Consider the following 21,370-nt stretch of genomic DNA (forward strand, 5'->3'; position numbering starts at 1 on the left):
ACTTGGACTCCAGTCCGGTGTTCCGGTTCAAACCACTGCCAACAGTAACCCCGGACTCATTGTGCCACAGCGCTGGGTCTGGCATCTGGCGGGTACCGTTCACAGTGGAGTCACTGGCAGTATGTTTTGGGGTTGACACCTGTTTGGTCCAGGATAGCTGCCTTGACCTTAGAGTATTCTAGTGCCTCCTGAGGGTCAAGGTTCCTGTATGTGGTCTGTGCTGGGCAGTTAAGTAAGTGGTCACAAGCATGGCCCAGTGCTCAGGTGGCCATCGGGCAGCAGTGGAGACCTGCTTGAAGTTCATGAGGAAACTCCCTGGGTCATCACTGGGTCCCATTTTTGTCAGGTGTACCGTCCAGAAACCCTGTCATACTGTCCACTGTTGGACTAGACGTTCCTGCTGCACCTGTGGTTGGGTGGCCAACTCTCACATGAGCTGGTGCTGCTGCTCCTGCTGCTGCTCCATCTGGAGCTGTTGCCAGAAGATGAGCTGCTGGAGCAGCTGTGTCTGCTGTTGATGCTGGTCCTCTAGTAACCATTTCAGAACCTTCTTGGCCTCCATCTGTCTGGTTTGGGAATTTTAGCAGGCCCCAATCATTGCCTGCATTCTTCACTTGTTATTATGGAGCTGATACACCCCGTCGCCCTTTGCAGGAGGGAGAGAGGTGCATTACAGCCCTGTGGTTTAGTCTGTAGGGCTGCTCCCGGTCTTGGGGCTGCTGGACCCTGTGTCCTTAGTCAGTAGCCTGGCCCTTGGGTGCAGGACAGTGTGGCCTAGTGGCCAGAGTCAGTAGCCCTTCCCTTGCTATCAGGGCGGTACAGCCTAGTGGCCAGAGTCAGCAATATGGCCTTTGCTTTCAGGGCAGTGCAGCCCAGTGGCCAGAGTCAATAGTGTAGGTGAGCTGGGCCACCACCCCGGGGTGCGCAGTGGCCAGGATAGGGGGACCCAGACCCGCCCTCTCCACCAGGTCCCAGCCCAGGGTCCTGTAGGTGGCGGGGTTGTCCACCACCAGCTCGACGGGGATCCTACTAAAACATGCTGAGCCTGTCTCCGGTTCTACAACCACTTCCTCACAAAGTTTCCCTGGGTCACTTCCTACCTGATTCTCTGCAGTTTGTCTCTGGGTCTGCATGGTCTCGCCTCTTTCTGCTGTGTCCCGAGCCTGTGTGTTGGGGTACATCTCCATCTGGCTGGCCTCTGTGTCCTGGAGTGCAGGTGTTCCTCCTCAAGGAGTCAGCAGTGCACTTCTTTCCTCACCAGCAGTCTCTGCTCTGCTGCCTTTTATATCCTGGAATCTCCAGGATAGGTGAGGAAGGTGTGGAATCTCCATTTCTGGAGATATTTAAGAGTAGGTTAGATAAATATCTATCCGGGATGGTCTAGACAGTATTTGGTCCTGCCATGGGGGCAGGGACTGGACCCGATGACCTCTCGAGGTCCCTTCCAGTCCTAGAATCTATGGATAATACTGTCTTCAGCTGGAGCATGCTCAGCAGAACAGAGGGAGCATGGCCTCCTCAGCCAAGAAAGAAGGGTTACCCCTGCTGCACTTTTGTGGGGCTAATACACCCTGTCACACAAATCTAAAAGTCTTCTGTTTTGTGCTTGTACAGAGATATGAGCCGAAGCCATGTTTATTGACAGTGAAAACATCTACATGCGAATTTGTCTCTTCCAAGATGTCTATTAGGTACGTTAGTACACGTTCTCCACAGTGATTCTATCCCTGCGTGAGTGCATTGGCATGGGTAGTGGGTGTGGTAGTCCCTTCTCGGTCCTCTCACCCAGGAAGCAGCCACCATCTGGTAGCCATTACTCTCTGAGTGCAAGATGGTGGAGTGCTTATGCTGCTGGAAGCACTATATCCTTGGAAGTGGATGGGAAGCCTGGCCATGGCCCTTCCTCCTTGTTCATCAGCAAGTGGCTGTAGTCCTGAGCAGGAGGGGAATGCAGTTTAAATCTGTTATACGTTGGCAGGTGCACTAAGGATTGATAACAAATATAGCAGTCCAGGTTAACCTCCTTCAAATCACATCAGAGTAAAGGTTTCCAGAACCAGAGTCTCCAGGTCCATCAGAGGGCAAATGCAATGCAGAGTTGTTATACCTGAAGTACTACAAGCTACACTGAATGCCTTTGCAAACATTATAACACTCCTGAAGTGGACACAGGGTCAACAATGCAACCTATATAGCTCAAGTATCTCAACAATGTCATATTTGCTGGGGAGCCAGCAAGTCTAGTGTTTAGAGCAGGGAATGGGGAGCAAAGAAATGTTCTATTTCCAGTTTTGCCAATTACTCGCTTCAAATGTATTCTGTTCCTTAGCTTCCCCAACTTGTAAAAGGAGGATAATATTTGTAAGCCTCTAGTGCAAAGCATTTTTGCATCCTTGGATGAAAGGTGCTGTAGACGTGTGTATTATTATAATAGGGCTATGGAAGCTGATACTCTTATATATGATGAAGGATGCAGAACACGCTCACCTGTTTTTCATAACTGTGAGTGACAAATATGCAGGGACCATTTAAAATGTGCACTAAAATGTCAGGGGAGTCAAGTTCAGTCCTGGGCTTCATGATCCTGGGAAAACTATTCAGAAAGCATGTGTGTGTGTGTAACAGGATGGGCAGAAGCAGGGTGCATCATTCTCTAGTAACATCCTCTGATCCTCAAAGTCTCATTGGCCCTGACCTGTTATTCATCCCTCTTCCTCTTTCTTTGGTAGCAGGGAGTCAAGACTTGACAGAGAGAGGGAAAGGGTTTGTAAGGCATCAGAAAAACTCCTTTCCCACTCAGTGTGTACAAAGCTTTTAGGAGAACACACACTTATAAAACATATTTGGGTGATGGAATTTGGTTTTAAAACACCTCCAGTGAACACCTGGGATGCTTGGCTCTGGCAATTTAATCTCTCTAATAATAATTTGCATTACGGTAGGACCTAGAGACTCCAGTTAGGGATTGGACCCCATTGTGTATGGTGCTGCACAAAGATGAAGTAAAAACCCACACTCAGGGCCCGCCTCCTCCCCCAAATTTATTGCACTAATATGCAGTGAATTTCTGTTTTTAGTTTTGGTTTTACTTATTCAAAACCTTGATCCAAATGGTAGTTCCCTTCGGCCACATGGTGCTTGAGCCCAGATCCACGAGTAGCTTTACACATGTGAGCAGTTCCATTGAACTCAGTGACACAAGTCACGTGCAAAGTTACTCACCTGTGTAACTGTTTGAAGGATACAGACCTTGGTTTGCCTTTCTTTCATAGACCAATGTGTAAATGTGTGGTGGGGGGAAATGTCTCATAGAAATATTAAGAAGCCAATGCACCCAAGACAAAAGAGAGATTTTCTTAGGCATGAAAAGCAACAGGAGCCCATTAGATACAGGCAGGAGGATATTCAAAAGCATTTAGCACTGGGCTAACTCTACTCTTGAAGTCAGTGTGGGTTTTATCATTAATTTACTGGGAGCAAACTTAATCTAAGCTGAACACTTCCGAAGATCTCACCCACAAGATTTTCACAAAGAGAAAAAACACACTCCAACAACATCTCATTAGAATAGTAACCAAAAAGTAGTCTATATGGATTTTACACATTTATACAGAGTGGTCAACATGTGGTACTAAAAAGCAGTTTTTATTTTATTTACATGTAGATAGTATGAGATTTTTGAAAAGACTGTTCATGGTTGTAGGATAATTGTTCCAAAAAGCAGAATGTAATTAAAATTAAAAAAAATACTGTATACAAGAAAATCAATGCATTTAATAAAATAAAGCATATTTTGTCTCTCTTTAAATTGTATGCAAAAATATTTAAATATATGTTCAAAAAAGAGATCAAGCTCTTTGATCTAGTGGTGCATAATAATTATTCAAATCAATTAGACAAATGTATTTGGTGGGTTTGAATTAATAGGCCAAGCAAGCTTTTTTTCCTTTGCTTCTCTGTCAAATGAATCATAGATTGAGTCTTTGGTTACAGTTTTGGCTGGTGCGGGGATTTCTGAGATTCCAACGTAATTTTTTTTGGCTATCCTTGAACTGGTGGTGATGGTGTATGCATTGCTTCGGTAGCATTTCATGGAGGACATGCAAAATGTTTCTTTCATCCCTTTCCTGAAGTTTGCATTATACACTGAATACAGGGTGGGCTTAGAGGCTGACGAACTAAAGGATATCCATGTGATGGCCATGAAAACCAAAGAACTCTTTCTGTAGTCTGTCTCCTGTGGGTGCCACAGCTGCACCACGTAAAAAGGAAGCCATGATAGCAGAAATACTAAATTTAACATCAGGAACATCTTGATGGTTTTCACTTTTGTCCTTGGGACTATATTCATGGTCCGCCTGACTGTTCTGCCATCGGCTCCTATCCTCCAAATGTATTTGATGACCTTTTGGTAAAATAGGATGATGAAAATGGATGGAATCAAAAAACTCACCAGAAGATGGATGATGCTATAGACAGCTCCATCCCAAGAATAGGGGAGAAAAAAGTTGCAATGGTTGTCCCAACTGGAGCCATAGAAAAAGAAAGCTGGGGACACAAAAGCGGCATCAAAGATCCAAGATGCTGCAATCATTTTCTTGGCTTTTTCTCTGGACACTTTGAAACTCAAAGGATAGACAATTGTGTAGAACCTATCTACACAGATAGACAGCAGCACGTAGATCTGGACACCTGGGGTGAGATACTGAAAATATCTCACTAGCTTGCACATAATGCTCCCAAGTGTCCACCTGCCAGACATAAACTGGAGCAGCACAAATGGAGCACTCGTCATGCTAATGAGGAGATCGGCACAAGCCATGGAGACCACAAAGTAGTTGGTGGTAGACTGAGTCCTCCTGCTCCGGTGGATCACTAGGCAAACGAGGGAATTTCCAAAGACAGAGAACAGCCATAATGCTCCAAAAACCATGCTGGCTACTGCTATTTCCCCTGGTCTCAGTTCATACCGCAAGACAGTACTGTTCCTGTCTGCTCTGTGTTCCCTGGCTAAATCTGTCATCTCATGGCTTGCCAGAGACATAGAGGTTTCAGAGTGGCTGTCGTTCTGGAGTAGTAGCAGTACTGTTGGGATAACAAAAGAACCTTTGCTATTATCCATACCATAGGCAAACATCATTGTCACGTTTTTCTCTTGAGCTCTGAATGGAGACAGAAGCAGAAACATTATTGTTAAAAGGAGGAGAAAAATATATGATTAAAAATAATAAATTTTGCTTTGGGCTATTATTATGAAAAGTAAACAAATAGCCAACCCACGTTTGAATACAAGAAACACCTGTTTATAATCTAGTCCACAGTTCCCTGACAACCTGGATGGATATATATATGTATATGTGTGTGTTTTTCTGTATATATTGCGTGATGGTGAGCATTGCAATGCCTAAGTCACTTTGTGGAGCTGGGTGTGGGTGACTGAAAGGAGCGAGTGGTGGAGGGTTGTGTGTGTGGTGGGTGACTGGTTGTAGTAGTAACTGGGTGAGTGAGTTGTGGTGGTGGGGGTTGGATTAGTGGGGTGAGTAAATGGTAGTGTGGAAGGTTACTGAGAGTATCAGTGAGGTTATTGAATGGTGAGATGACAGAGAGACAGAGTGAGACCTAGTGCCACTGTGCAACATTTCCTTCAGCAACTGGAGAACCATATCCTGGAATAAGCCACCCTGGAGAATGCTGCCAGCTTCACTGCTTCACCCATCCTCAGTTATCTGCTTCTCCTTCCCCAGTCACCTCATCTGAGGATTAACCGCCAAGATAAATGTGAATTAAAAATATTTGTACCAGCTACATAACTTTATAAATAAGGGATGGGGAAGAATACAGTAGAAGAAAGTCTGTTAATGAAAGATAGAGAGTTAGTGAAAAGCTGGGAGGTGAGGGGGACCCAGCTGTTAGGTTTAGTCTCATGCTCTGATTATCCTGACTTTGTCTCTGCCTATTGCTTTTTTATTAGACAGGAAATATAGTCAATTTCTGAGGATTGTGTGCTCTGGAGGGGTCTTTGTGCAAGGGTCAGCACCACCATGTTGCGCGATGGACACTTGACAAAATTGCCAGACTCTAGTGATGGACATTGGTGTGGGGTGGGAGGGGGCTCCGGGCTGAGGAAGGGGAATTGGAATGTGGGAGGGGGTACAGGCTCTGGGCTGGGGGTGCGGGTTCTGGGGTAGGGCCAGAAATGAGGGGTTCAGGGTGTGGGAGAGGGCTTCAGGCTGGAGCAGGGGATTGGGAGTGTGTGAGGGTTCCACCTGGGGATGCAGACTTTTGGGTGGGGCTAGGGATGAGGGGTTTGGGGTGCAGGAGGATGCTCCAGGCTGGGATCAAGGGGTTTGGAGGGTGGGAGGGGGATCAGGGCTGGGACTGCAGTAGGGGGTTGGGGCCCAGGAGGGGGTCAGGATGCACGTTCCAGGCGGTGCTTACCTCAAGCAGTTCCCGGAAGCAGCAGTATGCCCCCTCTCCGGCACCTACACAGAGGGGCAGCCAGGCAGCTCTGCACACTGCCACATCCACAGGTGCCACCCCTGCAACTCCCATTGGCCATGGTTCTCAGCCAATGGGCTGGGAGACACGGAGTCAGTGGTCAGGGAAAGGGGATGGAGGCAGCAGGTAGAGCCACCTGGCCGTGCCTCTGCCAGCAACAGCAGGGACAGGGAGCCACTTGTGGGAAGTTGCCTGAGGTAAGTGTCCCCACAGACCTCAAAATTTTTACCACGGACACTTGTGTCTGTGTATGAACATGTTGCCAACCCCTGTCTTTGTGCAAGGGCTGACATCTTGGCAAGCACTATAGATCTGCCAAATTGAAAGCATGAGTCTTTATAGGAGTAAGACTCTCAAGCTGGGGGCTGTAACAGGAGGATACATGTGCAGTGACACATGGATGTAGAGTGAGATTCTGAAGATGTGCACTGACATTCTTGGAATAAGAATTCTGAATATTAAAACAAGCAGTCCTGACAGTCCTGCAGCACTGTCCACTCCAGCTATTTATGCTCAGTTGTGTCCTCTGACTCTGCCTAAGAGAGAATGAGTGAGAGAATATACTTGTGTCTACTTTAGATGCAATGTAAAAATAAATCCTGTAGGTTCATGACCGGGTTATAAACTGCTACAGTGAACTGTTGAATATAGCGATCAATTCACCACTTAAAAGCTGAGACTTCTTGGGCAGCCCACAGCTATTTCATAGAGAAGCTCTTGTCTGGCTCTGGGAATAAGTGGAAATGTTTTGGCTGGCTTTGAGATATGTCAAATTATTTTCTGTGTGTTTTGGAGGCCACACTATAAATTGACACACTGGTTTCCAATGGTCAGAATTGATTGTTTTGGAACAATCTGCAATATGAGTACAGATGCATGGCTCAGTTTAGCAATGTCAAAGACTTATTATCTTTTTCTATGCTCACATGGCTCCGTTTCCCTACTGGAGCTCTGAAAAGACCCTCATTTTCTCTATTTTCATAGCAATCCTCCCCATGCAGCTGTGTCATAGCCTTCATGCCTCTAATGAAGGCTGGTTGGAATTCTCTAGCAAACCCATCAGTCAAAAAAGAAAGTGTAAGATTGGAAAGTGAATAGAGTAGTGATTATGTGAGGGATTGAGTGCCCTAGAATTGCATTGACTTTAGTAGGATTTGGGAACTCTCGGCATCTTGCAAGATGGGACTCCTTATAGCACCATTGCCTGAGGCATCTGTTGATCATCACAATCTTGTCTTGCCTTCACCCTCCTCCTCTAGAATCCCACTAAAGATCACTTGAGTATCCATTTTTTTAAGCATCTTCCCCCGTCTGGCATAGTCTCCCTTGATACATTCCTGTGAGAATCTAGCTGTGTCATTTGTTCCCATGTGAGGGGGAATCAGTGGAGTCTTTCCTGCTTCTGTTAGGTTCTTCTTCAGCCTCAGGACCACATCCCATATCTTAGTTCTCGCCAGACAGCACACCCTTCTGTTCTCTGGAGCAGCTCTGGTGACAGGCCTGTCTGTTCTTAATAGGGAGTCCCCAATCACGTAGTCTGGCCTTTTCCTGGTGTTGCTGAGATTCTCTGGACTTCCTCCTGTTCTTTCTGCCTGCAACTCCTCTTGTTATTTATACTCCCTTGAAATCTTCTGCGAGTCATTCTGTATCCTCCCGGGGCTCTGAACTCTGGATATCTCCATTGGCTCTTCCCCTCTTCTTATAGGACTAGCCACTCTTCTCTTCTTCCTTGCCCTCCCACCTTCAGTTACTGCCTGCTGTGTCCCTTCTTCTTTCTCCAACTCAGCAAACCTGTTCCTGAACTCTATTTCTCCTTCGCTAGCTGGTCTTTTCATCTGCCTGGTTCTTGTAGTCACATGCTTCTACTGGCCACTTTCCTCACCCAGCAGTCTCCCCTCTGAGTTCTTCAGTTTAGCTTGCATCCGCGAGTCTAGACTTTTTCCCCTTCAGCCTCCTCTTGCCTTCCCTCCATCATCTGCTCAAATCTCCTTTGAAACTCAACCATAGTTTCCACCTGCATCTCCAAACTGCAGATCTTCTCTTACATCAGTTCCACTTCATGCCATCAATGCTTCTTTTCAGGTACATGCTCCAGGATAATTTACATCACACAGCTTTCATATCTAGTCATCTTCATTGTGTCTTCCATTGCTTGAATGACTACCACTGTTGCCTCTGTGTCCATCATAATCTACCTGCCAAGTAAAAAAACCAACCCAAAACCAACCCCCCCCCCAAAACACCAAAACAAAACTGGAACACCACATGCCCCCCCTTCCCTTTTTACAGCTGTTTACTGGCTCTTGTGCTGCTGGCTAACTGTCTGGATGCCTTTATAGGACCTCTAATCAGGGATGTCTCATCCCCTAATCAGGGCTCTGCCTCTCTAGTAACACATTGTCCCCTACCAGTCTCTACAAATTGAACGGGAAAACAAACCAAAAAAATACCTCCCCCAAAGCCCCTCACCCCAGAAAAAACACGACACCCACACAAACTCATACTCTGCCCCCAAAGGAGCAGGGGATAGCCTCCTCCCTTCCCCTCCAAGAGAACACAAACTCCTCTGTTTACAGCTCTGTTTTCTGGCTAAGCATTTGTGGCTGTTGCTTTAACACTGGAAAAACAAAAGTAGCTCTAATGGAAATGATAATATTTTATATTTATCTAACACTGAAGGATTCCAAATCATGTCAAAAGCTATCTATAGCCATCACCAGTGAAAGGCAGCCACTTCTGGGATGGATGGCAAGCAGCTGGTATAAAGCACACACTAATAGCGAGAGGGGGAAATGTTGAACATCCAGGCAAGCCTGTACTCTCCTGAATAGTTCAATGGTATCTCTCAAGTTCACGGAGGACAGATAAGACCTGTGGCCAATCAGAGCTGCTGGGTGCTCAGCACTTTTGAAATTCACGTCACTTATCTTGGTACCTAAATATGGTTTAGTATCCTGACTCTAGCAATCCATTTGTGGAGATCTTGAAACTAGAGGTCAAGATCTTATCTGAAAGTCCCTTATGTAGTAAATAACGTGGTACTCAGCTTTATCACCAGGACGACGGGCTAATTCAATGTTCTATTTAAATCTTGTATGGTGCTTAGGCATTAAGGTGACGAGAACAGCAACCCTTAAAAAACAGCAACCCTAAGATAGAAACATAATAGATATTGTCAGAGTGTGAACTTGACCTTCAAGGGAGTCTAGATATTCCAAAATGGATGCTTCAACTACTGCACCATCCATTCTAGCTCTAATCTCAGAACTCTCTGTTATTATAGTCTCTCTGAATCAAAGACACACCCACCCACCCACCCCAGGGTGTAGCATCTCTGTAGGATGGCAGCTTACAGTTCTAGAAGCTGGCATTCATTTAGTGGATTAAAAGCTGGCTAAAAGATAGGTCTCAATATAATTATGAATGGGGAATCATCACTGAACTGGTGTTTCTAGTGGGATCCCGCAGGTATTGATTCTTGGCCCTATGCTATTTAATATTTTTATTAATGATGTAGAAGAAAACATAAAATTATCACTGATAAAGTTTGCAGATGATATAAAAAATGGGGAGTGGTAATTAATGAAGAAGAGAAGTCACTGATATAGTGCGCTCTGGGTTGCTTGGCAAGTTGGGTGCAATCAAACAATATACATTTTATATAAGGCTAAATGTAAATATATACATGGAGGAACAAAGAATATAGGCCATACTTCCATGACGGTGGACTCTATCCTGTAATCTATGACTCTGAAAAGATTTGGGTGTCATAGTGGATAATCAGCTGAATATGAGCTCGCAGTGCAACACTGTGGCCAAAAGAGTTAATACAATCTCTGGATGTATAAGCAGGGGAATCTTGAGTAGAAGTAGAAAGATTATTTATCTCTGTATTTGGCACCAGTGTGATCACTGCTGAAGTAATCAGTCCAGTTCTGGTGCCCACAATTCAAGGAGGATGTTGATAAATTGAAGAAGATTCAAAGAAGAGCCATGAGAATGATTAAAGGATTAGAAAACATGTATTCTAATGATAGACTCAAGGAACTCAATCTCTTTTGCTTAACAAAGAGAAGGTTAAGGAGAGACTTGATTGCAGTCTATATGTACCTACATTGGGAACAAATACTTAATAATGGGCTCTTCAATCTAGCAAAGATCTGATGGCTGGAAGTTGAAGCTAGACAAACTGAGATTGGAAATAAGGTGTACATTTTTAACAGTGAAAGTAATCAACTATTAGAACAGTTTATCAAGTGTCTTGGTAGATTCTCCATCACTTGCAATTTTAAAATCAAGATAGGATGTTTTTCTAAAAAAAATATGCTCTAGGAATTATTTTGGGGAAGTTTTATGGCTTGTGTTATACAGGAGGTGAGACAAGATGATCACCGTGGTCCCTTTTGGTCTTGGAATAGATCAACCTATGAATCTATGAAAGAGACAAGGTGGGTGAGTTAATATCTTTTATTGGACCGACTTCTGTTAGTGAAAAGACAAGTTTTTGAGCTACACAGAGCTAGTTTTCAGGTCTGGAAAAGGTCCTCCAAGTATCACAGCTAAATACAAGATGGAACAGATTGTTTAGCATAAGTAGTTAACACATATTGTAAGAGACCATTCAGGGTGAAGTGGCCAGTTAACACCTTTGCAGACACAGGACAAAAAGGGGGTTAGCGGATTACTGATTTTTGTAATAAGTCTGTGACATTATCTGATTAAAATAAGACCATGCAAATCATTGTTGCTACCACTGTTATATACTAGCAACGAATCTTATACAAAGTGTGCCAAGAAGGTGTCAATAGAAAGGGTTAAGCGGCTTGCAGGCTAAATGACCCAGAGTCAACCTTTAGAGACATGTTAGAAAAGTATGTGAATGATAATTGGGGCCATTCCATGTTAGATAGGCTAGAAGAGGGGTCAGCAACCTATGGCACATGTGCTAAAGGCAGCATGTGAGCTGATTTTCAGTGGCACTCTGCGGCCAGCTTGGGGTTCTGTCCCCTGGTCCCCTATCAGCTGGGGTCCCATCCACTGGCCCCCTGTCAGCTGGCTCCATGCCAGCTGGGGTCCCAGCCGCCATCCCTGGGGGCTCTGCTGCCAGCCTGGGGTCCCGGGTGCTGGCCCCACTCAGTTCATTGCTGGTCTGGGGTTCTGGCTGCTGGCTCCTTGCTAGTTGGAGTCCAGGCCACCAGCCCTGCTCAGCCCGCTGCCGACCTGGGGTACTGGCTGCCGGCCCCCTGCCAGCCAGGGTCCTGTCCAGAGGCCCCACTCAGCCCGCTGCTGGCCTAGGGTCCTGGTCGCCAGCCCCCTGCCGGCCTGGGGTCCTAGTCGCCAGTCCCCTGCCAGCCAGGGTCCTGTACAGAGGCCCTGCTCAGCCCACTGCTGGCCTGGGGTCCTGGTCGCTAGCCCAGGGCTCTGCTCCTGGCCTCAGCCTGGCACTCTGCAGCTGCCCCCAGCTGTGGCCCACAGGCCCCCGTCTGGGGCAGTGAGGGGTGCAGACAGGGGCAAGAGGGGGCACAGCTCAGCATCCCCACCTTAAAAATTGTTCCAGCCCACTGGGATATTTTTAAGTCCTGATTTGCTGCTTTACAACGCCACGTGGAACACTGTACCGGGTTTGACGTTGTGTGTGCCATCTGTCACAATTTTTCCCCTCGCTGTGAGTTGAACGGTATATTTGACAAAACGTTAGCTCCTAAGAAAGCAAAGTTAGATGTCCGTTCATTTCAGCCTTTTTGGACAGACACATCTGGATTTTTTCAAAAGAAGGACCGTGCTGTCTGTGCTTTCTGTTGTGAAAGTGTTGTTTGTCGCACATCAAGTGCTCGATGACATTTTGAAATGAAGCACGAGAAAACCTTTTTTGATGAAGCAGACAAGACTGAATCGTTCAAAAAGGCAGCAGCAGGATATGAGAAGCAAAGCAGTGTTTTTAAATGTTTAAGTGTAAGTAAAAATCAAGCTGCAGATGGAAGTTACAAGATTGCACAGTGCACTGAAAAAAACAGAAAGCTGTTTAAAGATGGGGAATATATAAAAGAAGTTTTTCTCAAGAGTTTGGAGGTTTTGTTCAATGATTTGCCAACTAAAGATACGATCGTATCTAGAATAAAGAAATGCCCATCTCCGCCAGAACAGTTGAGAGATGCATAAGCAAAATGGCAGAAAACATAAAGGAAAAGTAGATGACCGCATTAAAAGACACAGCAGTGTTTAGCGTTGCAGTTGATGAGAGCGTGGATATAAACGACATTCCACGTTTGGCAGCTGTCACAAGATATTGTGCTTCCAATGAAATCCAAGAGCAACTTTGTTGCCAAAAACCCCTGCATGGCACAATAAAGGGGGAAGATATGGTGGAAAGTTTTGTAAACCATTTTGAAGAACAAGGAGTTGACAAAATATTTTGTTTGACAACAGATGGTGCTCCTGTCATGGTCGGAAAACAGAAGAGATTTGCACAGTTACTTGAAGATCAAATTGGCCACCCGACAGTCAAATGTCACTGTATCATCCATCAAGAAAACCTGTGTGCTAAAATTTCTAATTCAGAGCTTAATAATGTGATGCGAATTGTGAATTTCCTTGTTGCTCGATCTGCTTTGACTCACAGACAGTTTCAAGCACTGCTAGAAGAGATGGACAGTGCTTATAACGACATTCCACTTCACAGCAACATTCGGTGGCTAAGTCGTGGCAAGGTTTTCGTGCACTTTGTAAACTGTTTTGATGCAATCAAAACCTTTTTGTCAGAAAAAGCACAAAACTATCCCAACCTGGATGATGACAAATGGCTGTGTAAGCTCATGTTTCTAATTGACATCACCGCTCACCTAAACAAACTCAACCTCTGTCTCCAGGGTGCAAAGCAAATGGTTCTGGATCTTTATGAAGCCTGGAAAGCATTTGTTGTAAAACTAGTTGTTTTTTCTTGGGATATTCGAACTTGAAGCTACTGACAGAGATCATGGGGCCTCTGTTCTGACCTGCTGGACGTCCCTGCCTGTGAAATTTAACTGTTTGAAGAAAACTGCATTTGCAATGCTTTCAGCATTTGGATCCACATACCTGTGTGAACAGGTATTTTCACACAAGAAATCTGTCCTCTGTCCCTCTCTAAGCGGGTTAACAACCGATCACTCAGAAAACTGTGTGCAGCTTAAAGTATCCAAATACATGCCAGACACTGGAAAACTCAGCAAGGAAAAGCAAGGGCAAGGATCACATTAAACTGATAAGATCTGCATTTTAATTTAATTTTAAATGAAGCTTCTTAAACATTTTGAAAACCTTATTTACTTTATATACAACAATAGTTTAGTTATTTAATATAGTCTTATAGCGTGAGACCTTCTAAAAACATTAAAATGTATTACTGGCACGTGAAACCTTAAATTACAGTGAATAAATGAAGACTTGGGACACCACTTCTGAAAGGTTGCCAACCTCTGGGCTAGAACTTTGAAATGAAAACCTGTATTGTTAGAGAATTAGAGGTGATACTAATTGTATGTGTGTACTTATATCTTGTTAGATGTTAGCCATGTAAACAGACAGTTCCTGTCTGTCACTGTATCTATTGATTCAGAGATCAAAAAGGAATATTAACATTTAGATGAATCTTGGGTGAAATTATGTCATTGTCTATATGTCTCTTTAAAGTTTGTGATAAGGCAATTTATCCGTTAAGTAGTTTATGTTAATTGGTGTAGCTAATTACTGGTGATGCTTGGGAAATAGGGCTATTTCAAAGTCTCCACGATTACGTATTGTTCGCCTAAGGACTCTGAGCTGGCAAGAGAAGGCTTGGAACTGCATAATGATGTCTTGGGTCCTGATCCTTGTTATTTCAGATCTGCTTGATGCTTCATGCAGGGGAAGCTTAAGTCGTAAGACAGAGATCTCCAGTCCTATCTGGATCACCTTGAATATGAACATAGGACTATAACCTATAGACTAATTCTGAAAAAACTCTTTGCAACTACGAAGCTCACCATTTCTACTATTAATCTGATTTCAGAACTGTACTCATGTCTGTATGTATATTAATCTTTTAACCAATACTCTCACTCTCTTTTCTTTAATAAATTTTAGGTTAGTTAACAAGAATTGGCTGTAATCATGTATTTGGGTAAGATCTGAGATATTCCTTAACCTGGGAGGTAATGTGTCTGATCCTTTGGGATTGGTAGAAGTTTCTTACATGATGAATAAGATTTTCAATACTCCTCATCACATTTGACTTGGATGTTTGGGTGGAGGCCTGAAGCTGGGTTGCTTTAAGGGAACTGTGTTGTTGGCTTCTGGGTAACCAGTAAGGTAATGTAGAAGCTGTTTTGTGCTGGCTTGGTAAATCTATGTATTGGACTATCCACCAGCTTTGGGGATTGTTTGCCCCATTCTTTTCAGTTGACCCTAACTGAGTAACCTCAGTTGGGCTCCCCAGGACCCTGGGCACAAAGACATAAACCTTTATTAAGTCCATGATTTTTGGTGTCTAGCAGAATTATGAATTGAAGACCCCAGGCTTGTCTATTGAAGGTGTTGTGCAGGTTTCCTTTGCGGACAAGGTCTTCAGAGGTCAGATATAGAGTGATGTATGAAAAGTGGTTGCCCACAGGTGATATAGTGTTTTATCATTTTCCTGCGTGAGTTCATTCGCGAGCATAGCGATTATCAGGTTTCACCCACATAATTGTTATTGGGGAATTTAGTGCACTGGATGAGGTACACCACACATGGTGATCGGCATGTGTAGGACCCATGAATCTTGAAAAGTGTGTGCGGGGGGGTATTGATCATTGTAGCAGTGGAGCTATGTCTGTAGGGTTCACATCTGTTGTTTTGGAAGGGTCTGGTGTCTCTTTGAGTTGGTGGGTCCTGGTCTGTGGGGAGCTTACTTCTGAAGATGAGCTTGGAGAGGATGGGGTGTTGTTTGAAGGTCAGAAATGCGGGGTTCAGGAAAGATTTCTTTCAGGATGTGGTCTCCATCAAGTAGGGCTTGTAATTGTTTACTGATACCCTAGAGGGGTTCCATTGTGGGGTGGTCAATGGCAACTAGAGATGTGAGGTCAGAGGGTTTTTTTTCCTTCTGTATTGAAGTAGGTTCTCTCAGGGCATTTGGGTGGCCTGTTCCATGGTGTGATGTCCTTGTTTGGTGAAAGTTGTTTTAAGTTTGTTTAGGTGTGAAGCCTGGACTTTCTCCTTGGAGCATATTCTGTGGTCTGTGAGTGCCTAGCTGTAGATAACAGATTTCTTGGTGTGTTTGGGGTGATTACAAATCTAGTAACTACCTGAGACACACAAAGAAATCTATTATCACTCCACCAGAAGAATGTCTAGCATGGTTACAGTGCAATTATGCATTTACTGTCATGATTAGAAACATGGTTTTCTGAGTTCTGTTGACATTTGAGGCAGCTAAAATTTCATGTATTGATTCAATAAGGAAACCTATTTTAATTCATGCTATAAATTGTTCTTTTATGACTCATGCAAAGGCATGACTCATTTTTCTTTCCTTTTTTCTTGTTTAGAATTAAAATGCTAATCAAATCAATTAAGAGACTGATCAGTATATGATAGTTGCATGAAATCAGAGCACTGAGTGAGGTTTCGTTAATACATTGATGTTTGTATTCAAAGTATTATCTTACCTTCTCCAAAGTATTATCAGGAGTGTACAATAGCAAATATATTCTGCAAAGCATTGTCTTCCCGTTACAAAGAATGCACTGGACGTTCTCTTATCAGAGTAACAATGATTTTATGTAATACTGAATAGCCAATTAATCAGTACAAGTTACCGGGCATACAAATGTCACTTGACACATGTTGTTGCTACATTTCTATTTAGCTTTTTTTTGCATGGCAAAAAGTTACCCAGGGAACCCAGACTGGCCTGTGTGGCACAGGAATTCAAAATATCCTTACTTTCGTAATACCATGCTGGTTTCTGACCCTGCTGCTAGCACGGTACCAATAAGCATGCATAGTGACCAGCTCTGCTACTGCTAGTAAGGCTGGCCTGCACCTGACATCTCCCCAGATATGCAAGAAAGCTCTGAAGAGCTCCGATTTTGAGGTGAGATGCTGTCTGTCTCCTAGTGACAAGGTATACCTACCCCACACCAGTCCCGAAAGGGTTAACTGTGCTTGGCAGGCTGAGGAAACCCCGCCCCTTCGACTCTGTTGTGCATGCTCAGCCTGGTGGCAGAGTATAAAAGGAAGCAGCCCAGCTCACTCTGGGCAGGTTGCTGAAGGGGGAGGATGCAGACTGCAGGCTCTCTCCAGGGAGTTGCTACAGGCCTGGGTTACAGAGTCATGGCACACAGAGCTCCAGACAGACTCCAGGCTGCCTGATGAGCCCAGAGAAGGGACCACACCAACAGGAGCTACACCACTTGAAGGCCCCAGAAACATGGGGGAACAGTGGAGCTTCACTGAGGGAGAAGGGGTAGGAAGCAGCCTAGAGGACTTAGACTTTTCTCCTGTGAGTGAAACAGGGAACTAGTCAGCATGTTTCGGGAGGATCCCTGCTGACTCAGTGGTAAGCACCCCACCACTGCCAGGACCTTGAGCTGGGTCTCAGAGGAGCAGGGAAGGCCCGAGTCCCCCTACCCTGGATGCCACACACCCCAATTGGTGCTCCACTTCCCCATTGGGCCCCTTGGTCACACAATCCCACAGAATTAGGTTACTTTATTGACTCTGGCCATTAGACAACACTGCCCTGAGTGGAAGAGCTGCTTTATTGACTCTGGTCATTAGGCTCTGATGCCCTGAGATGAAGGGCCACCCTTACTGACTCTAGCCATTAGGCCGTACTGCCACATTGTATAGACAGGGTCATGAACACAGGACTTAACTAGCTGCTATACAGTTTTTTTCCCTTCTTTTCATCATACGTGACCAGGAACATCGGACAGAGTGTACCTACCCGACAGCACTCCCTATGTCTTACAGTGGAAGTGGAAAATGACCCACACACACACTTCACTTACAAATTAAAAGAACAAATCAAATAAAATAAGGATCAAACTTGCAGCCTCTGTGCCATTGCTTCCAACCCTGACACATCCAAGCTGGCTGAGATATGCACCAAATTTAGCTAATGATGCAATGAAGATTGTCTGATGCCAGCAGCAGGTCTGCTCTGACTAATTTGCATGCACGATGTACCATGCTAGCAGTGGTAAAAGTTCCTAGTATGATCTCGCCAGGCACATAGCCATTTTCTTTTATAGTAGATTTAGTGGTGATGAAAGGAACTGGATGAGCAGCTGTGGACACAGAAATAATGTCTCTATTCCCAGTACGGATACAGCAAAGGCAGCAGCATAGGAAGCTTCCACATACTGCCCTGCTGATATGCCTCAACTTTGCACCTGAAGGAATCTCTCTCAATATGAGCCCGTATGTCCTAAGCCCTTCTGCAGAGACTGCCCACAAAAGCAGCTGGGTTAATACTGAATGCAGAGATAGTTTGTGATGGGAACACTTTTCCACCAGGAAATGGATTATAACTACCAGCCCATTTCACACAGGAAAATATTCAGTCAGCGGCCGATAACAACTTCCATGTACTCCTGAGATGGGCTGGAAGAAAACACTAGAAATTATACAAATGGGTTCATTTTACACCTGCATTTGAGCCATCAGCCTAGACCACGGGTAGTCAACAGGTGGACCACGGGCCAAATCCAGACCACGAGAGACTTTTGAACGGACCCCAAAATCTGTTTTTTACTTCTTATTATCAATATTGTTGTTGTTTTTTAATTATTTTCTCCAGAGTCTAGACCTTGACTATACCTTGACCAAGAAATTTGGACCTCGACAAAAAATAATTGACTACCCCTGGCCTAGACTGCAGGGGAAATCATATATAAACTAAGCAGACGGTCTTCAGCACTGGGTAAAGATGTGCTGCAGCCTTCTTCACTCAACACCACCAGTGATTAAACATTATACTGCAGTTTAAACTGTCCATCACATCTCCCCCCTTTTTAATTTTCTTTTCTGCATTTTTTCAATTTTAAAACTATAAAACTTTTTCTTCAAATTAACTTTTAATCTCAACATGCCTCCATCTATTACTCATCCTTAAATCGCACTGTTGTTTTTTAACTATACTGCCACTTGGTGACTAGACAAGTCTTCTATTGGCAGTGGCTTTGTCTGGCAGATTTGGAAGAGGTGAATCTTCTTCTCCTTGTTCTTCATCTGCAATTTGCAGAGTTTGCTCAGTTGGTTATACAGTCTCTGAAACAAATTGTTGAACTCCCCAGTTTGTCTCAATAGCGTATGATCTGGGTGAGGAATTTTTTTTTTTTTTTTACTTTACAACAGCTGGAGTGCTCCAGCCTTTTCCTGCATCCAGTTTGACACAAACATGGTCACCAGGTTCCAGATGTCAGTTACAAATGTGTTCTTAAGCTTTTTTTGCCTTTTGATCTTATTTGGCTATTCTTCTGATGTCTGGGCCTCTTTGTGGCTGGATTCTTTTACACGGTTGGAAATGGGTCCTGAGTAGCCTTCCTGGGTTGAGCTATAAATGGTAGCAATTAATGGTGTTGATCTATACCTCATAAGAACTAGGAATGGATTTTCCTGCTTCAGTATTTTCTTGGCTGTCTGTACAGCTCTCTCAGTCTCTCCATTTGTTTGTGGGTAATACAGGCAGCTAGTGATGTGTTCAAAATAATATTTTGTTTGGAATTACTTAAATTCAGCTGCGGTGAATTGTGCATTGTCCGTTACTAGTTGTCCTGGAATACCAAAATGTGCTCTTTAATTGCTCAATAATACTGAGACATATTGCATCTTTCAAATATATTATTTAAAAAAATATAAAAAATAATCCACTGCAACTAGGTAATGTCCTCTGAATTCACGAAAAACTGCTGTTAGCCTCTTCCAGGATCTGTCTGGTAGAAGTGTTGTCATTAGAGGCTCTTTGCATTGTGCTGGTGTGTTAGCTCTGCAATATTCACAGAAGGATACTTTATTTTGTCATGTTCTTACTGATTCCAGGCTGTCACACTGACTGATTGGCCTGTTCATGGCATTTAGTTGGTCCTTAATATCCTTCATGGCTTAGGTCTAGAATTTCTCTTCTCAAAGCTCTGGGGATGACAGTGCAATCACCTTGAATCTTTAGTCCACTGAACTCATGTAACTGTTCTCATACAGCAAAGTAGTCTCTTGCCATGGCCATAGAATTCTTTAGATACTTGGGAGAGACAGGTGAAGTAATATCTTTTAATGGACCAACTTCTGCTGGAAACTGAGACAAGCTTTTGAGCAGTGGTCCCCAACCTTTTTGTGGCCAGTAGCACATTCATGTTTTCAGAAGAGTGTGGCGGGCGCCAACAATTACTCACATACAGGGCTGGCTCCAGGCACCAGTGGAGTAAGCATGTGACTGGGGCAGATCATGCTACGGAGCAGCATTCCATCCATTCTGCAAAGTCGGAGTATTTTTTTTTTTTGGCACCAGTTCTGGGCAGTGCGGAGAGAAGCCGAGAGGACAGAGAACACTGGCGTCCGCAGCCTGCAGCCCCAGAATTCTCTGTCCCCAGTAGGTGGGGGGCCATGGCTTCTCTCCGGCTTAAGTCGCGGCCCTGCACCTGCCAGGGACCAAGAACACCGGTGCCCGGAGCCTGCAGCCCCAGAGTTCTCTGTCCCCAGCAGGGGCGGGGCCCCGGCTTCTCTCCCCTGCTAGGCACTAGGCGGGTCCCGCACCTTCCAGGGACAGAGAACACCGGCATCCACAATCCGCAGCCTGCAACCCCAGAGTTCTCTGTCCCTGGCAAGCACAGGGCCGCGGCTTCTCTCCAGCTTAAGCCGTGACCCCTGCGCCTGCCAGGAACTGGGAACACTGGTGCCCACAGTCTGCAGCCCCAGAGAAGCCAAAGAGAAGCCGCAGCCCCGCGCCTGCCGGGAACCGAGAACACCGGCGCCTGCACTCTGCAGCCCCAGAGAAGCCGCAGCCCCGTGCCTCCCTGGAACCGAGAACACTGGCGCCTGCAGTCTGCAGCCCCAGAGAAGCCGCAGCCCCGTGCCTCCCAGGAACCGAGAACACTGGCGCCTGCAGTCTGCAGCCCCAGGGAAGCTGCAGCCCTGCGCCTGCCAGGAACCAAGAACACTGGCACCTGCAGTCTGCAGCCCCAGAGAAGCTGCAGCCCTGTGCCTGCCAGGGACCAAGAACACCGGCACCTGCAGCCTGCAGCCCCGGAGTTCTCTGTCCCTGGCAGGCGCGGGCTGCAGCTTCTCTCGGCTTTGGAGAGAAGCCATGGCCCCACGCCTGCGGGGGACAGAGAACACTGGTGCCCACAGCCTGCAGCCCTGGAGTTCTCTGTCCCTGGCAGGTGCTGGGCCGCAGCTTCTCTCCTCTGCTGGGCACTAGGTGGGCGCACATAAATGCCCTGGTGGGCGCCAGGGTGCCCGCAGACACTACGTTGGGGACCACTGCTTTTGAGCTTACACAGAGCTGTTCCTCAGATCTTGGAAAAGTACTCAGAGTGTCACAGCTAAATACAATGTCAAACAGTTAGTTTGGGTTAAGTAGTTAGCACATATACTAAGGCAGTGGTTCTCTACCAGGGGTATATGAATCCCTGGGGCTACTCCGAGGTCTTCCAGGGGTACATCAACTCATCTAGATATTTACCTAGTCTTACAACAGGCTAGATAAATAGCACTAGTGAAGTCAGTACAAACTAAAATTTCATAGACAGTGACCTGTTTATACTGCTTTATACACTATACACTGAAATGTAAGTACAATATTTATATTCCAGTTGATTTATTTTATAATTATGTGGTAAAAAAGAGCGAGGTTGCAATTTTTCAGTAACAGTGT

The 21,370-nt window shown here is 45.1% G+C and overlaps 1 protein-coding gene across 1 annotated transcript in view; it reads right to left on the reverse strand.

Annotated features, from left to right (window-relative positions):
- Nucleotides 1–3,808: 3,808 nt before the first annotated feature.
- GPR19 (G protein-coupled receptor 19) overlaps nucleotides 3,809–21,370 on the reverse strand; it is a 32,256-nt gene continuing 14,694 nt past the window's right edge. Inside the window, exon 2 of the mRNA XM_050966150.1 lies at nucleotides 3,809–5,162. Within this exon, the coding sequence (XP_050822107.1) occupies nucleotides 3,893–5,140 (1,248 nt within the window). The 5' untranslated portion in view covers nucleotides 5,141–5,162 and the 3' untranslated portion in view covers nucleotides 3,809–3,892. The remainder of the gene's footprint in view (nucleotides 5,163–21,370) is intronic.

This window comes from Gopherus flavomarginatus, chromosome 1 (assembly GCF_025201925.1).
Source record: "Gopherus flavomarginatus isolate rGopFla2 chromosome 1, rGopFla2.mat.asm, whole genome shotgun sequence".
NCBI lineage: Eukaryota > Metazoa > Chordata > Testudines > Testudinidae > Gopherus > Gopherus flavomarginatus.